At 41.4% G+C, this 20,682-nt stretch overlaps 1 protein-coding gene and 1 long non-coding RNA gene across 7 annotated transcripts in view; one reads left to right on the top strand and one right to left on the bottom strand.

Moving 5' to 3' along the window:
- LOC131185003 (uncharacterized) overlaps positions 1–20,682 on the top strand; it is a 136,776-nt gene that overhangs the window by 107,551 nt on the left and 8,543 nt on the right. For 4 of the 5 annotated variants that reach the window (XM_058157014.1, XM_058157013.1, XM_058157015.1 and 1 more), the window contains 9 exons: positions 694–884; positions 2,922–3,012; positions 3,291–3,432; positions 4,545–4,729; positions 6,367–6,522; positions 6,947–7,080; positions 12,064–12,194; positions 12,799–12,893; positions 13,415–15,059. In XM_058157014.1, coding sequence (XP_058012997.1) covers positions 694–884; positions 2,922–3,012; positions 3,291–3,432; positions 4,545–4,729; positions 6,367–6,522; positions 6,947–7,080; positions 12,064–12,194; positions 12,799–12,893; positions 13,415–15,059 — 2,770 coding nt within the window. The remainder of the gene's footprint in view (positions 1–693; positions 885–2,921; positions 3,013–3,290; positions 3,433–4,544; positions 4,730–6,366; positions 6,523–6,946; positions 7,081–12,063; positions 12,195–12,798; positions 12,894–13,414; positions 15,060–20,682) is intronic. The other variant, XM_058157016.1, reaches the window with a different exon arrangement.
- Positions 694–8,372, bottom strand: LOC131185010 (uncharacterized). Of its 2 annotated transcripts, XR_009152073.1 has the most exons (3): positions 7,776–8,033; positions 5,249–5,338; positions 694–3,426 (listed from the first exon to the last, which is right to left on the bottom strand). It is a non-coding gene; the product is annotated as an uncharacterized LOC131185010 (long non-coding RNA). The 2 variants fall into 2 exon arrangements; XR_009152072.1 differs by lacking the exon at positions 5,249–5,338 and having other exon boundaries at positions 7,776–8,372.

Here is a 20,682-nt window from a genome sequence, read left to right as displayed (position 1 = left end):
ACAGCAGAGTTCCCTAATCTTTCTGCCTTTACAGACCGGCAGAGGGAGGGGATGGTTCTGCATGAGTGGCTGGCAAGCAGGTGTGCGCATGCAGCTCCATTTGCACATGCGCCTGCCACTCGTACCAATGGAGTGCAAGCACTCGTCTGCTGCTTGCACAAGTGGGGATATACGCACGCACTTGCCTGCCACCTCCGCAGCCCGGTTCCAAACGGCTCACAGCCCAGTCATGGGCCACGGCCCAGGAGTTAGGGACCCTTGCCGTACACCTCCAGATCTGGATACAACAGGTTCTTATTGGCCTCTGTGAATATTCCAAGCCCCTACAATTCCTCCAGAAGATGGTAGATCAGAGACACAGAGAGAAATGAAAGGGTGGTTGGAGCCAATCAATCCCTTGACTGGTTGACTCAGAATTCCACTTGTTCATTGCTAACCCTGGTCTTTGATTTTAATGCTTTTGGTATATGACCCACTGGTCACATGGGAAATCCTACCCAAAAAAGAAATAACTCAAACAATTGACTCCTCTTGACTTTGCTTTGTACTCAGCAAGTATGGCTCCCAACTTGGCATTCATCCAAATGCAGGTTAAGGATTGATCAGGTGTTGAAAGATAAGGATAAATTCTGGCTGCCCTGAGCCAGGCAAAACTCCTGGATCCAATATTAAGCTCGATTTCTGTTTTACAAGGGAGTAAAAAATACCTCACTCAACAAAGAGCAGCTCCAAAAGCTGGGAGTCTTTGTGTGTGACATGAAGCCATCCACCATCACAGACTCTGACCCGACAATCCTGGAGAATTTGAAAGAGTGTCCAGATCTCACAGCTGCACAGATTACAGCCCTCAGGAGGCTCCTGGCCAGTGGGAACACCTTATACGGGTGAGTGAGAGTCTTTTAAGAATGAAAAATGATGGTTTTAAAACTACAGTTAAAAAGTGGGGATGGGGGACGCAACATTCAAACACATTCCCTCTAATTTTAATACAAGACTTCAATTTTTAATACACATATTAATGAATATGTGTTAGTTTTTTTATGCACCTTTTTAATGTTTTGTGGATTTTTTTGTTACTCTTACATTTTTTTTGAGTTTTATATTTTAACTTTTTTTAATAAAATAAAAATAGAAAAAAATCCATTTTTTTTATCACACAAACAGGAAATTCTCAAAATCACTTACCGTATATACTCGAGTATAAGCCGAGTTTTTCAGCACGTTTTTTGTGCTGAAAAACGTCCCCTCGGCTTATACTCGAGTATATACGGCTTATACTCGAGGTTTTTTTTTTCTTCTTTTTTTCACATTATACCGGATGGCGCAAACTTGGCGGGCTTTTGCATTAGCGCGGGGAAGCCCTGCCGGTGCAGTGAGAGGGCGGGGCGGGGGAGCCGCCAGCCTTCTCGGCTGAGGGAGGGAGGGTTTCCCCGACCGGTAGCTGCCTCATTTCCCACCCTCGGCTTATACTCGAGTCCCCAGTTTACCCCAGTTTTTTGGGGTAAAATTGGGGACCTCGGCTTATACTCGGATCGGCTTATATTCGAGTATATACGGTAAATATGAGCCAGCGGTGTGTGGCAGCAGCCAGAAAAGCCAATGCAATCCTAGGCCATATTAACAAAGAGATAGATCAAGATTACGTGAAATGTTAGTAAGCCTTAGTAAGACCACACTTGGAATACCATATTATAAAAAAGATGTTGAGACTCCTAAAAGAATGCAGAGAAAAGCAACAAAGATTATTAAGGGGCAGGAGGCTAAAATATATGAAGAATGATTGTAGGAATTGGATATGTCTAGTCTAATGAAAAGAAGGACTAGGGGAGACATAGCAGTGTTCCAATATTTGAGGGGCTGGCACAAAGAAGAGAGGGCCAACCTATTTTCCAAAGCACTTGAAGGCAAGACAAGGAGCAAATGATGGAAACTCATCAAGGAGAGAACTTAGAACTAAGGAGAAATTTCCTAACAGTGTGAACAATTATCCAGTGGAACAGCTTGCCTGTTGTGGATGCTCCACCACTGGAGACTTTTAAGAAGAGACAGAACAGCCACTTGACTGGAATAGTATAAGGTCTTCTGCTTGAGCAGGGGGTTCGACTAGAAGACTTCCTAGGTCCCCTCCAACTCTGTTGTTCTGTTCTGTCTTCCTCTTATTTTGTATAATTGGCAATCTCTATAGAGATGAGGGGATATTAGCCCTTTGAAAATCAGGTTAAGGCATCCCAGGCGACCCAGAATTCTGTTCTCCCCTGAACACAAAACTAGCAGAGCAACCTTCATCCACAGCACTCTATCAGTCCTAAGAGGGAGGCAGTGGCAAACCGCTTCTGAAATCTTCCATAGATCCTGCAGGGACTTGTCTTGGCAGTCACCAGGAGTCAACACTAACACAAAGGCAAAAAGAAAAGAAAAGAAAAGAAAAAATAGCCCTTTGGAATTCTGCAGGTTTGCAGAACACCCCACCCATGCCCGGGTACACAAACTAGATTGTGGGAACACCCCATAGTGGACACCAAACATTGGTTAGCTTTTGAGTGGATAGAAAGGCATATGGCAAACAGAAATGAATGGAAGTCCTGCTTAGTTACCAACTAAGTGTATATATATTTATCAATATGGGGTTATGCCGGTCAAAGACTGTACTAAGGTTAATTACTACTATGAAATACAGGGACACACAAGGATGATAATTTGGAGTACCATTGAATTAATGGGAACAGAGCATAGCTCGAAGTTTATTTTTATAGACTCCTTCAAAGTATAAAATGTTAAAAAACAGATCTTTCAAAATGTCTTCAGAGTCAGAATTGCACATTTACCTAATTATTAGTTTTTGTTTTTCTGGCTATGAGCTGTATCCTGTACAATAATATTGCACACCATCACTATCTAACACCTATTTCCATGTGACACAGATCTCCTGCCTCCTGGGATGAATCAACCCTTGAAAACCTTGGGCCTCTTGCTTTCTACATAAATCACACTATCTGGGATTCCATTAACAAGGTAGGAGAAGCAGATGAACTTGAGTGCTGTGGTTCCACCCTGAAGTCAAGATGGCAGCTACGACCATGAAATAGAAGTGGTCATCATCTTAATCTCTGTTATCTCGGGCTGAGAGAGAATAACTGGCCCAGAGTCATCCAGCTGGCTTCATGCTGAGGGTGGGACAGGAACTCATAGTCTCCAGGTTTTTAGCCTGATACGTTAGCCGTTACATCAAACTATCTCTCTTCATTAAAAAAAAAAATGTGTGATGTCCCAATGGATGTTCTGTTCCTCAGGAAGAAAGGATGATCTTCTTCAGAAAGGTGATGGATGGATACAATAGCCACAGAGCTTTTCCAAAGGCAAAAACAATCCTCTTCTTAAAATCGGTTGGATCTAAACCAGCTTCCTCTCTAAGAACTAAACGGGCAACTGAAAGTAAGGAGAAAAAACAATGGCCTCTTGGTCTGTTGTAAATGCACAAACACATACAGACATGAAGGGGAAATAATCCTAGGAGAGTTGGAAGCACAATATAAAAATAAATGCATAAGCAATTAAAATGCACTGAATTTTAAAAAGTATTCTCTTGGAAAAGAGGGGGCTTGGATAGCCTAAGTAATAAAAATGTACAGTAATATTCTGGTTATATAGTATATCTCATATAGCTCGTATCATTTTGTCATTCAGCATATTCTTCAATACTTAGCTAGCATTGCTATTTTTTTCTGCAGTCATAATCAATTATAAAGGCAGATCGCTTTTTTACATCTTGCCAATATTATGGGTAGAAATTGAGCTGTGCTCAGCGTCTCTCCCTCTCAGCTGTGCTCCTGCAATGATGCTTGTGGATGTTCTCCTAGGATGTCAGAAGCAGTGCTGCTGGGAGAGAAGAGAGGCAGAAAAATGAAATATGGAGGATAATATCCCTGAGGAAAAAGCCAGGACCAGCTGGGCAAAGAGAAGGGATAGAGGAGGCCAGAGGAATTATATTAACAGATGTTAACAATAGCTCGAGAGCTGGAAAGGTTCAAGGAGTCGGAGAACTGTAGGGGGGACATCCACAAAAAAGTCAAGATAGTGATTGTAATTGTTCAGTCAAAACCCTCCCCCTTTATGTGCATCACATGCCCAATGCATGCAAAAAGGAACTGAGTTTCTGTTATTCAGTTGTGGCCACCATTCTGACTTTTTAAAAATTCTCCTTCCCACCCACCCACCCTGGATAATAAAAATCTTTCAAACCATCATGTGATCAACATTACAGTGTTAATCTATCATTTTTGTAGCATGTTCGTTGTTATTTACCATGTACATTAAAATTCAGGGGAAGGGCAGCCCCAAAAAAGGGAATGTGGTGGAAAACCATGAGTAAGGAGGAGGAAATGTTTGGGTGACTAGAAGAAAGGGTGAGACACTGAGACAGGAGGAGACCTGACAGAATTGGAAGTTGGAGCAACAGAGCCAAAGAGTTGTGACTTTCAGGAGTCTTCCTTTCCCAAAATCTGCTCAAAAAGAGATGATTTCTTCCTTGTGAATTCTGCCCACAGCTTGCCGGTCTGCTCCCATCACCAGCAGCAGCCTAGAAGATCCGCTTTTCATAATTCGGTACGACAGTGCCCAGCAGTTGGATGCATGTCTGAGTGACGAAGTTGTGAAGGCCAACCTGGCTCTTTTGCTTGAACAGCCTCTCCCAAATGACTACTTGGCCATAGTTAAAAAGAAGTTAGACAAGGTGAGTGGCCCACGGACTGAGGAGGGCCTGAGGTATACCAGGGGTGTTTTCAGAGGGGGTCCCAAACATTGAAACGGTAATTGAGACTGTAGGGTTGACACACTCATCCCATGGTCAGAGCCCCCATGTTGATGTTTTTGACCCCCACCCCCACCGTGTTGAATTTAGTGGTAAAACATGTAGTGATACATTAAACTTAAGAAGAAAATGTAAAGAATATTTTAAAATTAATTTTTCAATTAAAATTGCTATCAAGATAAGTCATATAGCAAAAAATAAATAAGCCCATAAGATTTAAAATGTCATTTGTCAAAATTCTACTATATTCATTTTAAAACAATATTTTAAAACCTCTTTAGAAATAGTACTCAGTATAAAATGAGTACAGTTCTTATTTTAATATCTACAATAATGGGCTTCAAGGGAAGATTCACAGCAGAAGTATGTTTCAGCAGAGTGCTTGAAAGTCTACTGAGGCATCGAATAGCAGAATGGGGAACAAAATTATCCATACTCTACCTGTCTTGGTTGCAGTTTATGGGCTTAGGCTATTGGGTTCACTGTATTTGAAGAGAAGATAGAAAAGCTTCATTCCCACCTACACACTGCCTTGAAGGAAGAAAGAAGTCCGTCTGTCTTCTAAGCACAGAAACTCATTCAACTAACAACAGGCCACTGGGATTTCAATACAGTAATCGGGTTTAATGCCAGGACAAAAGGGCTCAGGGCAGGGGTGAAATCCAGCAGCTTCTGACAGGTTCTGAGGAACCGGTAGCGGAAATTTTGAGTAGTTCGGAGAACCGGCAAATGCCACCTCTGGTTGGCCCCAGAGTGGGGAGGGAATGGAGATTTCGCAGTATCCTTCCCCTGCCACGCCCACCAAGCCACACCATGCCCACAGAACCAGTAGTAAAAAAAAAAATTGGATTTCACCATTGGCTCAGGGTGTAGAATCTTGGAAAGTGAGCAAGCAAGACTCAGTCCTCATCTATTAGTTGGTTTCTTAAGGCACGCTTCTGAGTTGCTTCCGTTCTTTACTACAAACTTTAATTGAGTCTTTAAGCAGACAACACTGACACATCGATCTGTCCTTGGTCGTGTTTTGAAACACTTACTTTACTTTTGTAGTCCTTCCCTCCTCCCTCCTGGGTTCTCCCCCCAAAAAAGTGTCAAGACCGTTCTTGCCGTGTGCTTTTTTTTCTACCATGTCGATTAATTAAACCCCATTTAACTCTTAGCAGCTAAATACATATTTCTAGAAGATCTGCCCTCAACCTGGGCTTTGAAGTGTCTCAATAGCATATTTCTTGACGTTTTAATCAAGCCCATCCACCTTGCTGCTGGTCATTCTTTTCTCCTCTTTTCCCAGCTTTATAGACTTCTCAAAAAAACTGGGTCTTTGCATAATGTGTCCGAAACAGGGGAATTAATGTCTGGTCATTTGTGCCACAAGTGGGATTTTTGGGCTGTTCTGTGAGCCATTTGTTTGGTTTCCTGATGTCCATGATTCATCAGCACCAAAATTCATCTTTCAATCCCACTTCTTCAAAATCCAACTTGCTCATCCTTTGAGCATCAGCTGTTACATGGTCGTTAATAAAACCTATTTACTAACGAAGGCTGCTCCCCTTTCTTAGAGCTACCCTGATGGGATTCCAGAAGATCAGTTGAGACTGCTTGGCTTCCTCTCACGTCAGTACAGCACAGACGAGATAGGCAGTTGGAACCTCACTTCCAGTGACACCCTGGCTGCCCTTCTGAATGCAAACAATGGTGCCTGGGAGATGCCACAGGTAGCGTATCAAACAGATCTCTCCATCAGGGATCATTTAATGGCCAAACAGAATTGCTGTGAACTAGTAACAACAAAATCTTTTTGTTCGCTTTTCATTTTAAGCCAGAGGTGTATTGAATGTTACTTTAAGTGTATCACTTTTCTGACTACCCCCCCCCCTTTAGCTTTTTACAGAAAAAGTGTAGCATTCTTATATGGATGCATATTACTGATATACAAATGTTAAATGGTCTTTAGATACTTCCTGCTCTGTAGACCAAATGTGTCAGTTTGAATAAAAATATATATCAAAATTTAATTTTATCTCATTCCTTAGACCACATAAGTTCTTCAGCATTTTTTTCTCGATCTTTACCAGCCTCACCTCTTGTTATTGCTATGAACATGCATCCTTTCTTAAAACGTAACATCTTTTCTTGCAGCTCAGGCGACTGGTTGCAAGATATATGGAACTGGGAGGCTCACTCACTGGTCCCTTACTGGACATGCTGGGAGGCAAATACCTGTGCTTTCTGGATGAAGATCAGCTGCAGGAAATCAACCCAGCATCTATTAGGTAGATTGCTGTTTTTTAGTGGGGGGGGGTTTAACTAAAGGAGGAAATTTTGAATGATTCCTGGGCCTGGTCTGGAAACTACAATGGAAGATGATTGGGGAACAATTAGCAAGTAGGATTATCTACTTATTAGTAATTAGCAAGTCACTTATCTAAAATGGAACAGGTTCTCCTGCTTGAGCAGGGGGCTGGACTAGAAAACCTCCAAGGTCCCTTCTAACTCATTCTATTCTATTTTAAAGAAGCGTGACCCAAATGAGGAACAAGTATTCTAAGGAGATTGATTAGTAAATATGGCTGTTGGTTGCTCACATAGAAAAAAAGTCAATATAAAACATACCAATACAAACCGAAAACACAATAGTATTACTACTACTAAAAGATCATCCACCTTACTATTCTTTCTCTGAGTGATTGCCAACATATGGCTGTTCTTATTCTTCACTGTTCTAAGAAGATGGAACTAAATGATACTTGTGTTTATACAAGTAATCCCTGAGTTACGTGCGTTCCCTTGTTCGAAGTTATGCAATAAGTGGCCCCTAGCGTTTCCAAACAAGTCCCAAAATTATGAATATTGCAGCACCACAGCAGTTGTTGGCCCTTACGAATGAGTGCAGAGGTTCTGCAGCATTCACCCGCCTATCCCCCACCCCCATCCCGTCTGGGTCTTCACAGGCACTCTCCAGACTTACCTTGCTAAGATCTCCTCTTTGTCACACTTTCTTTGCCTGCTTCACAGCTTCAGGCTTTCAGTGCATTTGCAGAGAAAAATAGCTCGTGATCATGCGAGATCAGTAGCACGAGATCTGTGTGATCTCGCACTTTAGGCCTCTATTCTTTGTGAATTGAGGCCTGGAGGCAAATGGAGGGAAGGCTTCGGTCCTTCAAGCCTTCTCTCCATTTGCTGTTTCCTTGCTGAAGCCTTCAGGGAGATTGTGTTCCTGTAGTTTTTGGCAGCCCTTTGCAAAAAGCTTTTGTTGGCACCAGCGGAGCTTGGGAGGAGCAGGTGCCTGCCTCTGAAGCTCTGTTCCTACCAGCAAAGGCTTTTTGAAAATGGGACACAATCTTCAAGTGTTTTGCTGATGAGAAAGGAGACTTGGAGGGCCATGCGCGACCTTATGGGCCTCTTTTTGTTGCTGGAGGCCTCGTCAAACGGATCTCCGGTGAGAAAGGAGCCCCAGAAGGATGTGCATGGCCCTCGGGGCCTCCTTTTTCCTTGCCAAAGACCTCGTCAAGCTGGAGGTCTTTCCAAGAAGGAAAAGAAACAGGTGGAGAGGAGACAGATCTTCATAAAGTAAATCACCCAGCATAGCAGGATTGTGGGGGGAAGCAATTGTGGGGACCCCGGGGAGGCAGTATCAGCTACTGGGTTGGGGGGAGGCCTTGGATGGTCTGAAGCAGGTGGCCCGTTCCATCACTAGGCCGCCCCATGGCCTTTCCTACCCCGAGACACCTCGTGTGCACTTAATGAACTGTACATTCAATTATCAAATGTGTGGGCGAAAGGAGGGAGTGATTTTGTTCAAGGTATGAGATTCACTCCCAGAAATCCTCGGGTTACAAATAGAATGGGCAGGCTCCATTACATTTGTAACTCAAGGATTACTTGTACTATAATGGCTTTTCCTAAGCTGATGTTCTCCAGAGGTTCAATAATGGAAGAAGTCAGGCTAGTTTAAAGGAAGGAAGGAAGGAAGGAAGGAAGGAAGGAAGGAAGGAAGGAAGGAAGGAAGGAAGGAAGGAAGGAAGGAAGGGAACAGAGTATTCAGTAAAAGTCAAACTAGAAATAAAAAAAATAAGCAAGAAAATAGTTAGAGAACACTTATCTAATCTTGATCACTGGGACCAGGGGTGAAATTTATCTTCCCTACTGGTTCGGTTCGCCAATGTGCATGTGCCATCATATGTACATGCGCAAGAGGCTTAAAATGTCACAAAAAAGTGACATCATGACGTCCGCGTAGGTGGGTGGAGCCTCCCGCAGCCCCATTATTGGTTCGCCCAAGCCAGTAAATGACATACATGAGGGGAACTCATCAAATTTGCAGATGACACTAAGCTGGCAGCCCACAAGACAAGCTCAGGATCCAAAAAGATCTTGACAGACTTGAACACTGGATCCTATCCAATGAAATAAATTTTAATGTAGAGAAAAGCAAAGTTTTAGGTAAGAAAGTACATTTAGTTAAGAAAAACCAAAGGTACAAGTACAGATTAGGTGAAAACTGGCTCAAAAATAGTAACTGTGAGAGGAATTATTATTATTATTATTATTATTTATTTGATTTCTATACCGCCCTTCTCCCGAAGGACTCAGGGCGGTGTACAGGCAAGATAAAACCAACAATACAATATACAGGTTAAAATGCAATTTAAAAAACTTATTTAAATTAGCCTGAAAATTAAAATTTTCAGGGCTGTGGTGGCTCAAGGCTGTAAGAAGCCTGTTATTAAAACCAGCTGCCTGCAATTACTGCAGGTTCTAGTCCCACCAGGTCCAAGGTTGACTCAGCCTTCCATCCTTTATAAGGTAGGTAAAATGAGGACCCAGATTGTTGAGGGGGCAATAAGTTGACTTTGTAAATATACAAATAGAATGAGACTATTGCCTTACACACTGTAAGCCGCCCTGAGTCTTCGGAGAAGGGCGGGATATAAATGTAAACAAAACAAAAAACAAATTTGCCATAAACTAAAAAACCCCGTTTAAAAATTAATAAAATTTAACATTAAAATTCCATTTAAGCCAGCCCCGCGCGGATAAAGAGATGTGTCTTCAGTTCGCGACGGAATGTCCGAAGGTCAGGTATTTGGCGTAAACCCGGGGGAAGCTCGTTCCAGAGTGTGGGAGCCCCCACAGAGAAGGCCCTTCCCCTGGGGGCCGCCAGCCGGCATTGTTTGGCGGACGGCACCCTGAGAAGTCCCTCTCTATGGGAGCGTACGGGTCGGTGGGAAGCATGTGGTAACAGCAGGCGGTCCCGTAAGTACCCAGGTCCTAAGCCATGGAGCGCTTTAAAGGTCGTAACCAACACCTTAAAGTGCACTCGGAAGGCCACAGGTAGCCAGTGCAGTCTGCGCAGGAGCGGTGTTACATGGGAGCTACGCGTAGCTCCCTCTATCACCCACGCAGCTGCATTCTGGACTAACTGAAGCCTCCGAGTGCACTTCAAGGGGAGCCCCATGTAGAGAGCATTACAATAATCCAAGCGAGAGGTAACGAGCGCATGAGTGACTGTGCATAAGGCATCCCGATCAAGGAAGGGGCGCAACTGCCGAACCAGGCGAACCTGGTGGAAGGCCCTCCTGGAGACGGCCGTCAAATGATCTTCAAACGACAGCCGTTCATCCAGGAGGACACCTAAGTTGCGCACCCTATCCTTTGGGGCCAATAACTCGCCTCCAACAGCCAGCCGCGGCTGCAGCTGACTGAATCAGGATGCCGGCATCCACAGCCACTCCGTCTTGAAGGGATGAAGCTTGAGCCTGTTTCTCCCCATCCAGACCCATACGGCTTCCAAACACCGGGACAGCACTTCAACAACTTCATTGGGGTGGCCCGGGGTGGAAAAGTACAGCTGGGTGTCATCAGCGTACTGCTGGTATCTCACCCCGAAACCACTGATGATCTCACCCAACGGCTTCATGTAGATGTTGAACAGCAGGGGCGAGAGAATCGACCCCTGTGGGACCCCACAAGTGAGGCACCTCGTGGTCGACCTCTGCCCCCCTGTCAACACCGTCACCGAATCTTGGAGTCCTAGTGGACAATCACTTAAATATGAGCCAGCAGCAGGGGTGAAATCCAACAGGTTCTGACAGGTTCTGGAGAACCGGTAGTGGAAATTTTGAGCAGTTTGGAGAACCAGCAAATACTACTTCTGGCTGGCCCCAGAGTGGAGTGGGAAGGAAGATTCTGTAAAATCCTTCCCCCAGGAGGATTTTGCAGTATCCTTCCCCTGCCATGCCCACCAAGCCACACCCACCAAGCCACACTACGCCTACCAAGCCACACCCACAGAACCGGTAGTAAAAAAAATTGGATTTCACCACTGGCCAGCAGTTTGTGGCAGCAGCCAAAAAAGTTAATACAATGGTTGGTTGAGTAACGGGCATAGAATCAAAATCATGTGAAGCATTAGTATTGCTTTAAAAAACCTTAGTAAGACCATACCTGGAATACTTCACCCAGTTTTGGCACTCGATTACAAAAAAGATGTTGGGACTTTGAAAATAATGCAAAGAAGAGTACTAAAATGATTAAAGGCCTGGAAACTAAAACGTATGTGAGGCTGTTCTAGAGAAAGGAACGACTAAGGGTGACATGATAGCAGTACTCCAGTATTTAAGGGGTTGGCACAAAGAAGAGAGGCTCATCCTGTTTGCCAAAGCACCAGAAAGCAAGACAAGAAACAATGAATGGAAACTAATCAAGGAGAGAAGCAATTTGGAGTTAAGGCAAAACTTTCTAACAGTGAGAACAATTAACCAGTGTAACAATTTGTCTTCAGAAGTTGTGGGTGCTCCATCATTAGATGTCTTTAAGAAGAGACTGGACAGCTACTTATCTACAATGCTGTAGGTATAATGCTTGAGCAGGGGTCGGACTAGAAGACCTCCAAGGCAGTGATGAAATACACTTACCTTAGCTACCGGTTCAGGAATGTGAGAATCACATGCGCGCTCGCTATACTCATGCGTGCCTCTTCTGTGCATGCGCAGAGGGTCAAAAACAGGATGCAATGACGTCCCGGTGGGTGGGTGGAGCCTCCCGCCACTGCTGCTACCAGTTTGCGCGAGCTGGATAGATCCGGCTGGATTTCACCACTGCTCCAAGGTCCTTCCAGCTCTATTCTGATTTAGATGCTTTATAGGTTCAGCCTTCTCTAACCTGGTGCTCTCTAAATGTTTCAGAAATGTTCCTGGATTTTTTTGTAGAATCTCATTGACTAAGTCTGATCTCTTACATGTTAAATTCCATAGGCATGCTAAGAAGTTAGATATTTCTACTTGTGCCCAAGTGAAGAAAGAGACCTTGTACCAAAAGGCCCACTCTGCGTTTGCCAACCAAGAAGGAACAGGGGCCTATTATCCTCTTATCCAGCCATATCTAGGTACATTTGATACCCTTTTAAGGTGTTCCCATTCTTGCTGTTTCCTCCAGATTAATTCTCCTACTTTATCTTTAATAATCCAGACATGGGGGCACATTTTACTATTCATAATTTGTGAATAGTATATCCATACTATTCACAAATTATCTGATTCTCCAAAATGTCCTTCAGGCCCTATTTACCTACAAAAATCCATTGTTTAATCTCTAACAGCTTTTGTGACTGGGCTTCCATTGTCTTTAATCCAATACTATTTCTTAGAAACATTTCAAAAAGACTAAAATGGATACTGACAATGATCAAATCAAACTGAGAATATGGGGATAGGAAATGGATTAGACAAGAAGAAAATATGATTGGAATAATGGATTAACATGCATGGATTTATTCACATTTCATTGTTAATTATATTAAAATTATTAAATGTAGAATCTTACAGGTTTTGGAAGAGGAGTTTAGAAAGTTCTTGCAACCCATCTGGACACATCATCTTCCACCCCAACTTTAACCACCTTTTATTTAAATCTGCTTGGATTCAAGAAGGATTATCAAGAAAGATATTACCTTTCCCACAGAAATCTAGTTCTTTTTTTGTCTTTTTAAGGGGGAGCTCCTGTCGAAGAGCTGAAAAAGCTGGCTACATCTCATGTTGGTATGGATATTGATACATTTATTAATTTAAATCCGGAAGAAGTAAAGGTTAGTTGTGTCATATATTGTGTCATATATTGATTTAGGCAAGATTATGTCAAGTTTAGCAAAGGGATTCTCCAGCCCTCCCAAAAAGACGTGTCTAAAATCATAACTTTTTATGGTGTTCTCATCCTGGGCAATGTCATCCTAAGGGCCTTGCATATATTTTCAATGAACGGACTAAACTATTGCAAGGGTCACACAAAAACATATCCAGCATCTTTGAACGGCTCCTGGGTGTGGAGGATGATGTGAATCTATTGTAAGGATATTTCTCTAATTTGTTCCTTGGTACAATTTATTTTATCATGTGGCTTCGGAAGATTATCAGCATCCAAGGTGAAATAGGAGAAACTGTTAAAAGTGTTTTAAATTTTTCAAGTGTATTATGTAAACGAGAGCTGTATTTATAATGCTTTCTGGATAAAAGGAATGTAGAATATTTGGGGGAAGAAATAATCATTAACAGAAGAGCTGGTAGTGATGACACTCCCTGAGTCATCAAAGATATTGCAATTATATTGTAGAGACTCCGTGTCCAGGATGTGAAAGATCTGCTTGGTGTTAATTTGCCTGACCTGAAAGAAGTTGAAAACCATCCCTCTGTTGCCGTGTGGATCAAGAGCAACTTTCAGTCTGTACTGGATTCCCTTGGAATTGGCCTGGTTGGAGGCAGGACACCTCTGTTCTCCACTTCTATGGGCAGCACCGTGTCAAGTATGTCTCTTAGTACAAAATCTGACGATGTGTTAATTGCCACCTCCCCTGTTATCCCAGTCATGGAATCAACCTTATCTAGTCCAGGCAACATCATTGTTACTACCTCTAGTTCTGCCTCCTCGGATTTGAACCCATTCGTTTCTAAAGATGCTACTGAGTCCTATTCAACTCCTGTCTTCAAAATCACTCTTACGACTAATGAAATCTCTCCTTCCATTAACAATACACAAACAACTCTTTCTGATAGAGTGCCTGAAGATGCTTTCCCCACCAATATATCTTCCAGTGTTAGAGCTGATACAGCTAATACTAGGGCTGATACAATGGTTCCTACAACTGCAAGAAATACACCTGTCCCCACTGAAATTGCAATAGATTCCAATAGTGCCACAACCAACAGAACAGACTTTCCTGTAAGTGGAATCCCAGCCCCTTTCATTGCAAGAGGGATCAACACAACAACTTCTAACGAACGTATCATAAATTCTAGCAATGCCACTGCTAATAGCACAGCTGCACCTCCCATCCCCACAAAGTCCTCTCTTTCAGTTCCAACTGAAATTGTAGTTCCCTTTTTGAACATCACTACTACTTTAAATGAATCTGGCGGCACACCAGTCTCTACCTTCATCTCTACCATTACCACCGATTTCAATAACGGCCCAGCCAGTAGAACAGACCTTCCTTCTGTATCAACAGATTCTGCCACTGTTGTCCCCATCACTTCGTTAAATGTCACAGCTGTTTCAGATGGAACATTATTCCACAGCACTGCAAGATATTTCAACACAACCATCTTGAGTAAACTTTCAACAGATTCTAACAATAGCACAGTTGTTACTACCACTCCCTTAGATTCCACCATTGTTGTTACCTCCAAAACCAGATCAATTTCTTATAATGTTTCAGTAACTTCAAATGATACCATCAACGACACTCTTTTCCATTATAATGCAACAAGTAGCAATATGATATCTTCTGTTGAAACAACAGCAGCTTCTGATAGCAACACCACAAACAATGACACAGCATTTCCTAGCCCTGTTGCAGTTGGACATGTAACTTTTCACTCACCCACTGCTGTCATAAACTTCACTGTTGGTGTAGATACAACCACAGCCAGAACTTACTTCACCTCTGTCATGTCTAGTATAACCAGAACATCTTCTGAACGGCTTTCAACACCACCTAAGCCCACACTGGCTAGAAACCCAGCATTGGTCAGCAAAAAATCCATAACAGTTACAGACAAACAACCAACTGCGTCAAGCAAAATGACTTTCCATTCCCCAAAAACCTCTCCCAAGACAGCTATTCCTCTGCTACCCTCCCCAAATCGAACGACCTCAAAGACGGCTACAGCCATCCAGAGAAGCAGCAGAGCAGCTCCACCAACAAAACCACCATCGTATCCAACTCCAAATGGCTACATTCATGTGAAACCACTAAGTGGTATGTATTTGGGTTTAATCATTTCTCAAATGGCCTTTGTTTTGGAGGAGGGTGAAACTTTTCAGTAAAGAAAATTGAGTAATTCTGGCATGAGATCTGAGATGAAATTAAATAGATTTTCTTCAAGACACAGAGATGCTGTGTTTAGAGTTTCTATGCTATGGAAATAGCTCTGAAAAATGAGGCTTCCATTATTATTCTGGGAATATTAGCCAAGAGACATCCAATTTCATTAAAAGTTAACTATACGTCACCTCCGAGATCTGCAGAGGAGACCCTGGAGGAGGCGTTTCAGTGTTGGCAGGTGCCTCTGACATGCAGGTATGAAAAGCTTGTTCATTGTTCACATTGCCACCTTGTGGCTGAGCTCGTGTGAGGCCTTGAGAATGGATATCGATGAAGATACATGCCTTCTGGGACTGCCCTGTACTTTAGTCCTCTTCCACACAGTCAGCCGGTCGGAATGCAAATACAATTCTCCACTCAGTTCTCTGTCCCTCGCATAGTTTGGGGCTCTAACTCTGAATCAACATCGACAGCTGTGAGAACTATCTGCACAGGACCAGAAGTGGTTGACCAACCTCATAAAGCTAAGATAAATCAGATCAGATCTAATTAGGGTTTCAATAAAAGATCAACAGGGAGTATTAGAGATGTAGGCTAGAATGGGTTTGTTTTTTTAAATCCCCAAAGATTATAATACTTCCATATTGTAGCGTAGATAACATATCTTGTGTTATCAAGTGCTCTGTTTGAAGAAGACCTTATCTTTAGCGTCAGATTTCTCCTGTAACAATTTAGACTGAAACAGTTAATCCCAAAGAACTATAAATTGTGTGGACTTCACTTCCCAGAATTCCCCAGCCAGCACGCTAGCTAGAGAATTCTGAGAGTTGAAGTTCACACATCTTAGAATTACCAAGGTTGAGAAACTCTGGTCTATATAGACAAAGTTCTAAAGTGATTTTTCCTCTTGTGCTCTTTCCTATGGAATTGAAGGTGGGGCACACTTCTGTTTTTGATTTGGAGATGTTTGCTAGAATTTTTATCAGTGTGAACATAGCTCTCATGTTCATTTCCATTCAAGTGCCATTTCTCTCATCTGAACATCTGGAACAGGAGAGTTCAGAGACAGCCATGTTGTCTACTTATTTGCAAACGCTCAGGTGAATGCTTAAAGAACAGCTTTGGTTTCTGAAATGCAAACAACATCCTTTAAGTTATAACAATACTTTCTGTCATGTAAATCTTTATCTGTAATTTCATTTCACCCTTCTTTTTTTAACATTTTTTTAAAACAAACAAACATACAATACTGAAAAAGAGTATTGACTGAGTCAAAATTCATACAGCTTATTTTCCACAAATTTAATATATATATTTCCATTTCTGCCAATGTATTCCTTCTACTTTTCTCTTTGTCATCTCTATTTAATATTTAATATATAATCAATATTGCCATCTGCCTTAACCTCCTAGTCTTAATCATATTTCATTTCACTCTCTTATTTCTCCCTTTATCACATATATTTTTCAATGTTTTTTTATTCTATTGAAACCCTTTAATTTAAACACAATCATTTTAATATTTCACAATTATTTCTTAATATCAATTGTTTTCCAAAGGTGGACCAAATTTATCATATTATACTTCCTTATTAATCATTTTACCATTTTAACATATATTTCTTTAAATTTATTTTTCATATTACCTTTTTAAAATGAAAATATTTTATAGCATTTCAATTTCATTTAGATTTCCATTTCTCCCTTCTAAATAAATCCCTTCTAAGTCATTTTATATTTCACAATTTATATCATCATTTCCCCTCATTTTCCCCTCTTAAGTAAATAATCTCAAATGGTCATTTTACATTTTAGTTCCTTATTGATCATTTTACCATTTTACCAAAAACAATATATTTCTTCACATTTGTTTTTAAGTGAACCTATCTTCCATTTCAATTTCATTTAAATTTCCCCTTCTAAATAATTCATTTTGTATTACACCATTTATATTATCATTTAAGTTCAATTTTTACAATTCTAATATTAATACAATTCATTCAAATCTATACATAATAATAATACAATTATTCCATTTCAATTTCATTTAAATTTCCATCTCTTAACCCCTTCTGAATATATCATTTTATATTTCACAGCCATTATTTTTCTACATTCTACCATTTCTATTACAGAATATATTTCATTTTATTCAAATATTATAATCACCAATATTAATCATAAGACAATTATTACTATGCATGTATATCATATTACCCTTCCTCCTTTCCATTGATTACTCCTTTTAGCCATTTTCTCCTGGTCCATTTAGCAAACCACCCGTTTTCTTTTTTTTTATTTTTATAGTTGTTATCCCTTTTCTCCTGTTTCCTTTCTTTAGTTCTTAAATCCATTACTCGCTTAATTTGCCCTATCTTCTCATCTGATCTATTCCCTTTTCTCCTCTCACCTTCCTTATTTCCCCATTGTTAATCCCAATGTAATCATTTAATTTTTCCCTTTTCTTGTCTCAAGTATTCAATGTAGTGCTTCCACCAGTAGGTGGCTCTCTACAACCCACAAGTTCTACAACCCACAAGTTCCAAATCAGCAACTTAACAAAGTATCCAATTTGTGTATTAAAGCCACTTATCAGATATTTTTATAATTCCTTCTTTCTCTTCTTAATTTTTATATATTCCAAATACAAAGTTTATACTCCAATTCAAATCCAATTGAAATATCCTTTACAGGGCTTTTCTATTGTAAGTTTTTCTTTATTCTTCCTTTAAAGTTCAACATTTTTCTTAAAGTTTATATCCAATCCTGTTCCAAAAATATTTTCTTTCGAGTTTCTTTTTCTTGTAATACTTTTAATTTCTCCAAATCCAATTTCAAATATCAAACTCCATTTTGGGCTTTAGTGTTTTTACTTCCGCTTTGTTCTTCTCCCTCCATTAACATTCCCTGGTGCTAATTAGCTAATTAGGAAATAATTAATAATTATTTAAAATTATTAAAATACTTAATAATTATTTAAAATAAAATAATAATTAGGAAATTAGGAAATACCATACTCCTTTTAAAAATTTCCAGTTGTTTCTTCATTACCTGTGAGTTAGCCAATCACTCACCAGGTACCAATACTCTGTCCAAAACTCCGCTCCTGCACAATTCTTATTACGGTTGCCCCAGCTTCATGACGGTCGCAATGGCTCCCGCCCCCGCCCCTGCCGCCGGATTGACGAATTTTCTCCAAATTTCCAGGAAACTTGCCTGTTCCTCATGGTCATCCGAGATGCCTCTCCTTCTCCACCTTCCCTACAAAACCGTTCTGGTCCAAACAATGATTTATCTGGCTGGATTTCACCAGACTCATTGGAGCCTGCTAATTTCCAGCCAGTCTCGCCACAACGCTTCTGGTTTTTTATTTTTCACCCTTCTATAAGGAGAAATATGAAGAACTCCAGATCAGGGGTGAAATGCTCCCGGTTCGGACCGGATCACCCGATCCGGTAGCGATGGCGGCGGGTGGTTCGGAGAACTGGTAGAAAAAATCCCTGCCCCCACCCCCCATCCCAGCTGAGCCGCTTGATCATCAGAGTTTTGTGGGTTTTTTTACTTTTAAATGCATTTTTTTTTCGGCCGAAGAAATGCTTTTTTAAAAGTAAAAAAAAAGCCGCTGATGATCACGCGGCTCAGCTGGGATCGTCAGAACCCTTTAAAAGCTTTTTTCCTCTGGTGATCCCAGCTGAGTTGCCTGATCATGCATTTTTTTACTATTTTAAAATTCTTTTAAAAGTAAAAAAAAAAAAAGTTAGCCACGCCCATCCAGTCACATTACCACCACCACCACCAAGCAACATCCACAGAACCAGTAGTAATAAATTTTACATTTCACCCCTGCTCCAGATCACTGAAAGTGATATGAGCTTACATATAGAAGATTGTCTTTAGGCTGTAATGGGATATCAAGAAATAACTGAGATAATACACAGGAGGCATGACTATGGATCAGAGGTCTAGTTCTCCCTCACTTTTTGGGGACAAGAACAACAACTTGATTAAAATTGAAAGGGGGTAACACCTGCTATTGCTTTAAAAGCCAGGATGCCAGACATGGATTTAGCTAACCCTACCCATAATGCTGCCTGGTTCATTGTACTAAACCACTGATGTTAATTATAATTTGTTGATAAATTAATGTTTGGTTAACTTCAGACATGCTTATCCATGCTTATCCATAAACAATGAGCTGCAAACTTCAAGGATCAGTTCATCTATTGCATTAAACCCTAAAGAAGAAAACCACATAATGACTCCATATGATCTATGAATCCAGCCATTGTAATTTTTTATATTATTCCATATATTCACGAATGAGGACAAGTGTCAGCCTCCGCTTTACTTAAGTGTGTTTCTCCTATTAGACTGTTTTACTGTTTTATTACCTCGTTAAAAGTTTGCTCTACTGACTGTTTTCATGATTTATGGAGGAGGGGGGAAGTTTTTACTGTTCCCAGCGTTCGGCTGACATTGCATTTGTGGGGGAGGGAGTTAGCCTTTTGAACAGACATTTGAATTGTTTTGGTGCGTGAATGTAACAGCAGCTGCTGGCTTCACATTCCATCCTGAAGATTGACAGAGGGAGAATATCGGAAGTGAAACTACACATGGCCAAGGAGGAAGACAACATTGGATAATTACTGTATGATACGAGTAGGGGGAGGGTTCAGGAGAGGATATTACTCTGTGGTTTTGATTTACTTCCAGTTCTGGCTTTGCCTGTCCTGCATTTCAGACTTGCTTAGTAAAAATTACCAATTTCTTCAAAATGATGGAGTTGGGTCTTTATTTTCTTAAGTACTGATCTGAGGCTAGCTGACATTAAGCCAGAACTCACCAAAAAATCAGTCATCCCGGATCACAACCGAGGGGACTGAAAACTTTTTCTTAACGATGTCGGAGCATGAATGTGAAACTGATAATGAGCAGCTACCAGAGACATCAATCACCTCACAGCTGGAAGACTTCTCATCCCAGAAATTTTCCCAAGGAGCTGATAATGAATCTGTTCTGGGAAAAAAGCCAACCCCAGAAAGGGAACTGGAGGATGAGGGAGGAGCCTTGGCTGCCGTATCGCACACTCCTCAGCAAGAAGGAAAAGTGGCAAAAGAAATTGGAAACAGTGGTGAGACGACTGAAGGAAGGTTTGGCCCTACAGTTTGACAACCTCCCAGGACCGGGTGAGTGGCCATCCCTCAACACTCAGCACGTTACAACACGTAAACAGGAGAAGAAAAGGATCTCCCACTGGCAGCATGAACAGCAGATTAAGGATAAATTGCAGATCTCTCAGGCTGTCAGACTGTATCGGGAAGTGATGGAGCGACAAGCAGATCATGAAAGGTATGAGACCCACACCCAAAATCCCTGGAGGGAGGGGGAAGAAATGGAAACAGAAATTTTGACAGCCACCGGGGGAGCGGCATACAGCAGAGAAATTCTGGAGGAACGAGAGCCTGAGCGCCTTTCTCCAGGGGCTGCAGATCTTGATAGAGGCCGGGGCTGCACAAATGTTGCCTCGCAGAAGGAAAAACCCTAAAATCCCCCCAAT

The sequence above is a fragment of the Ahaetulla prasina genome, chromosome 14 (assembly GCF_028640845.1).
Source record: "Ahaetulla prasina isolate Xishuangbanna chromosome 14, ASM2864084v1, whole genome shotgun sequence".
Lineage (NCBI taxonomy): Eukaryota > Metazoa > Chordata > Lepidosauria > Squamata > Colubridae > Ahaetulla > Ahaetulla prasina.
The sequence above is the reverse complement of the archived record's forward strand: the minus strand, read 5'-3'. Positions and strand labels throughout refer to the sequence as shown.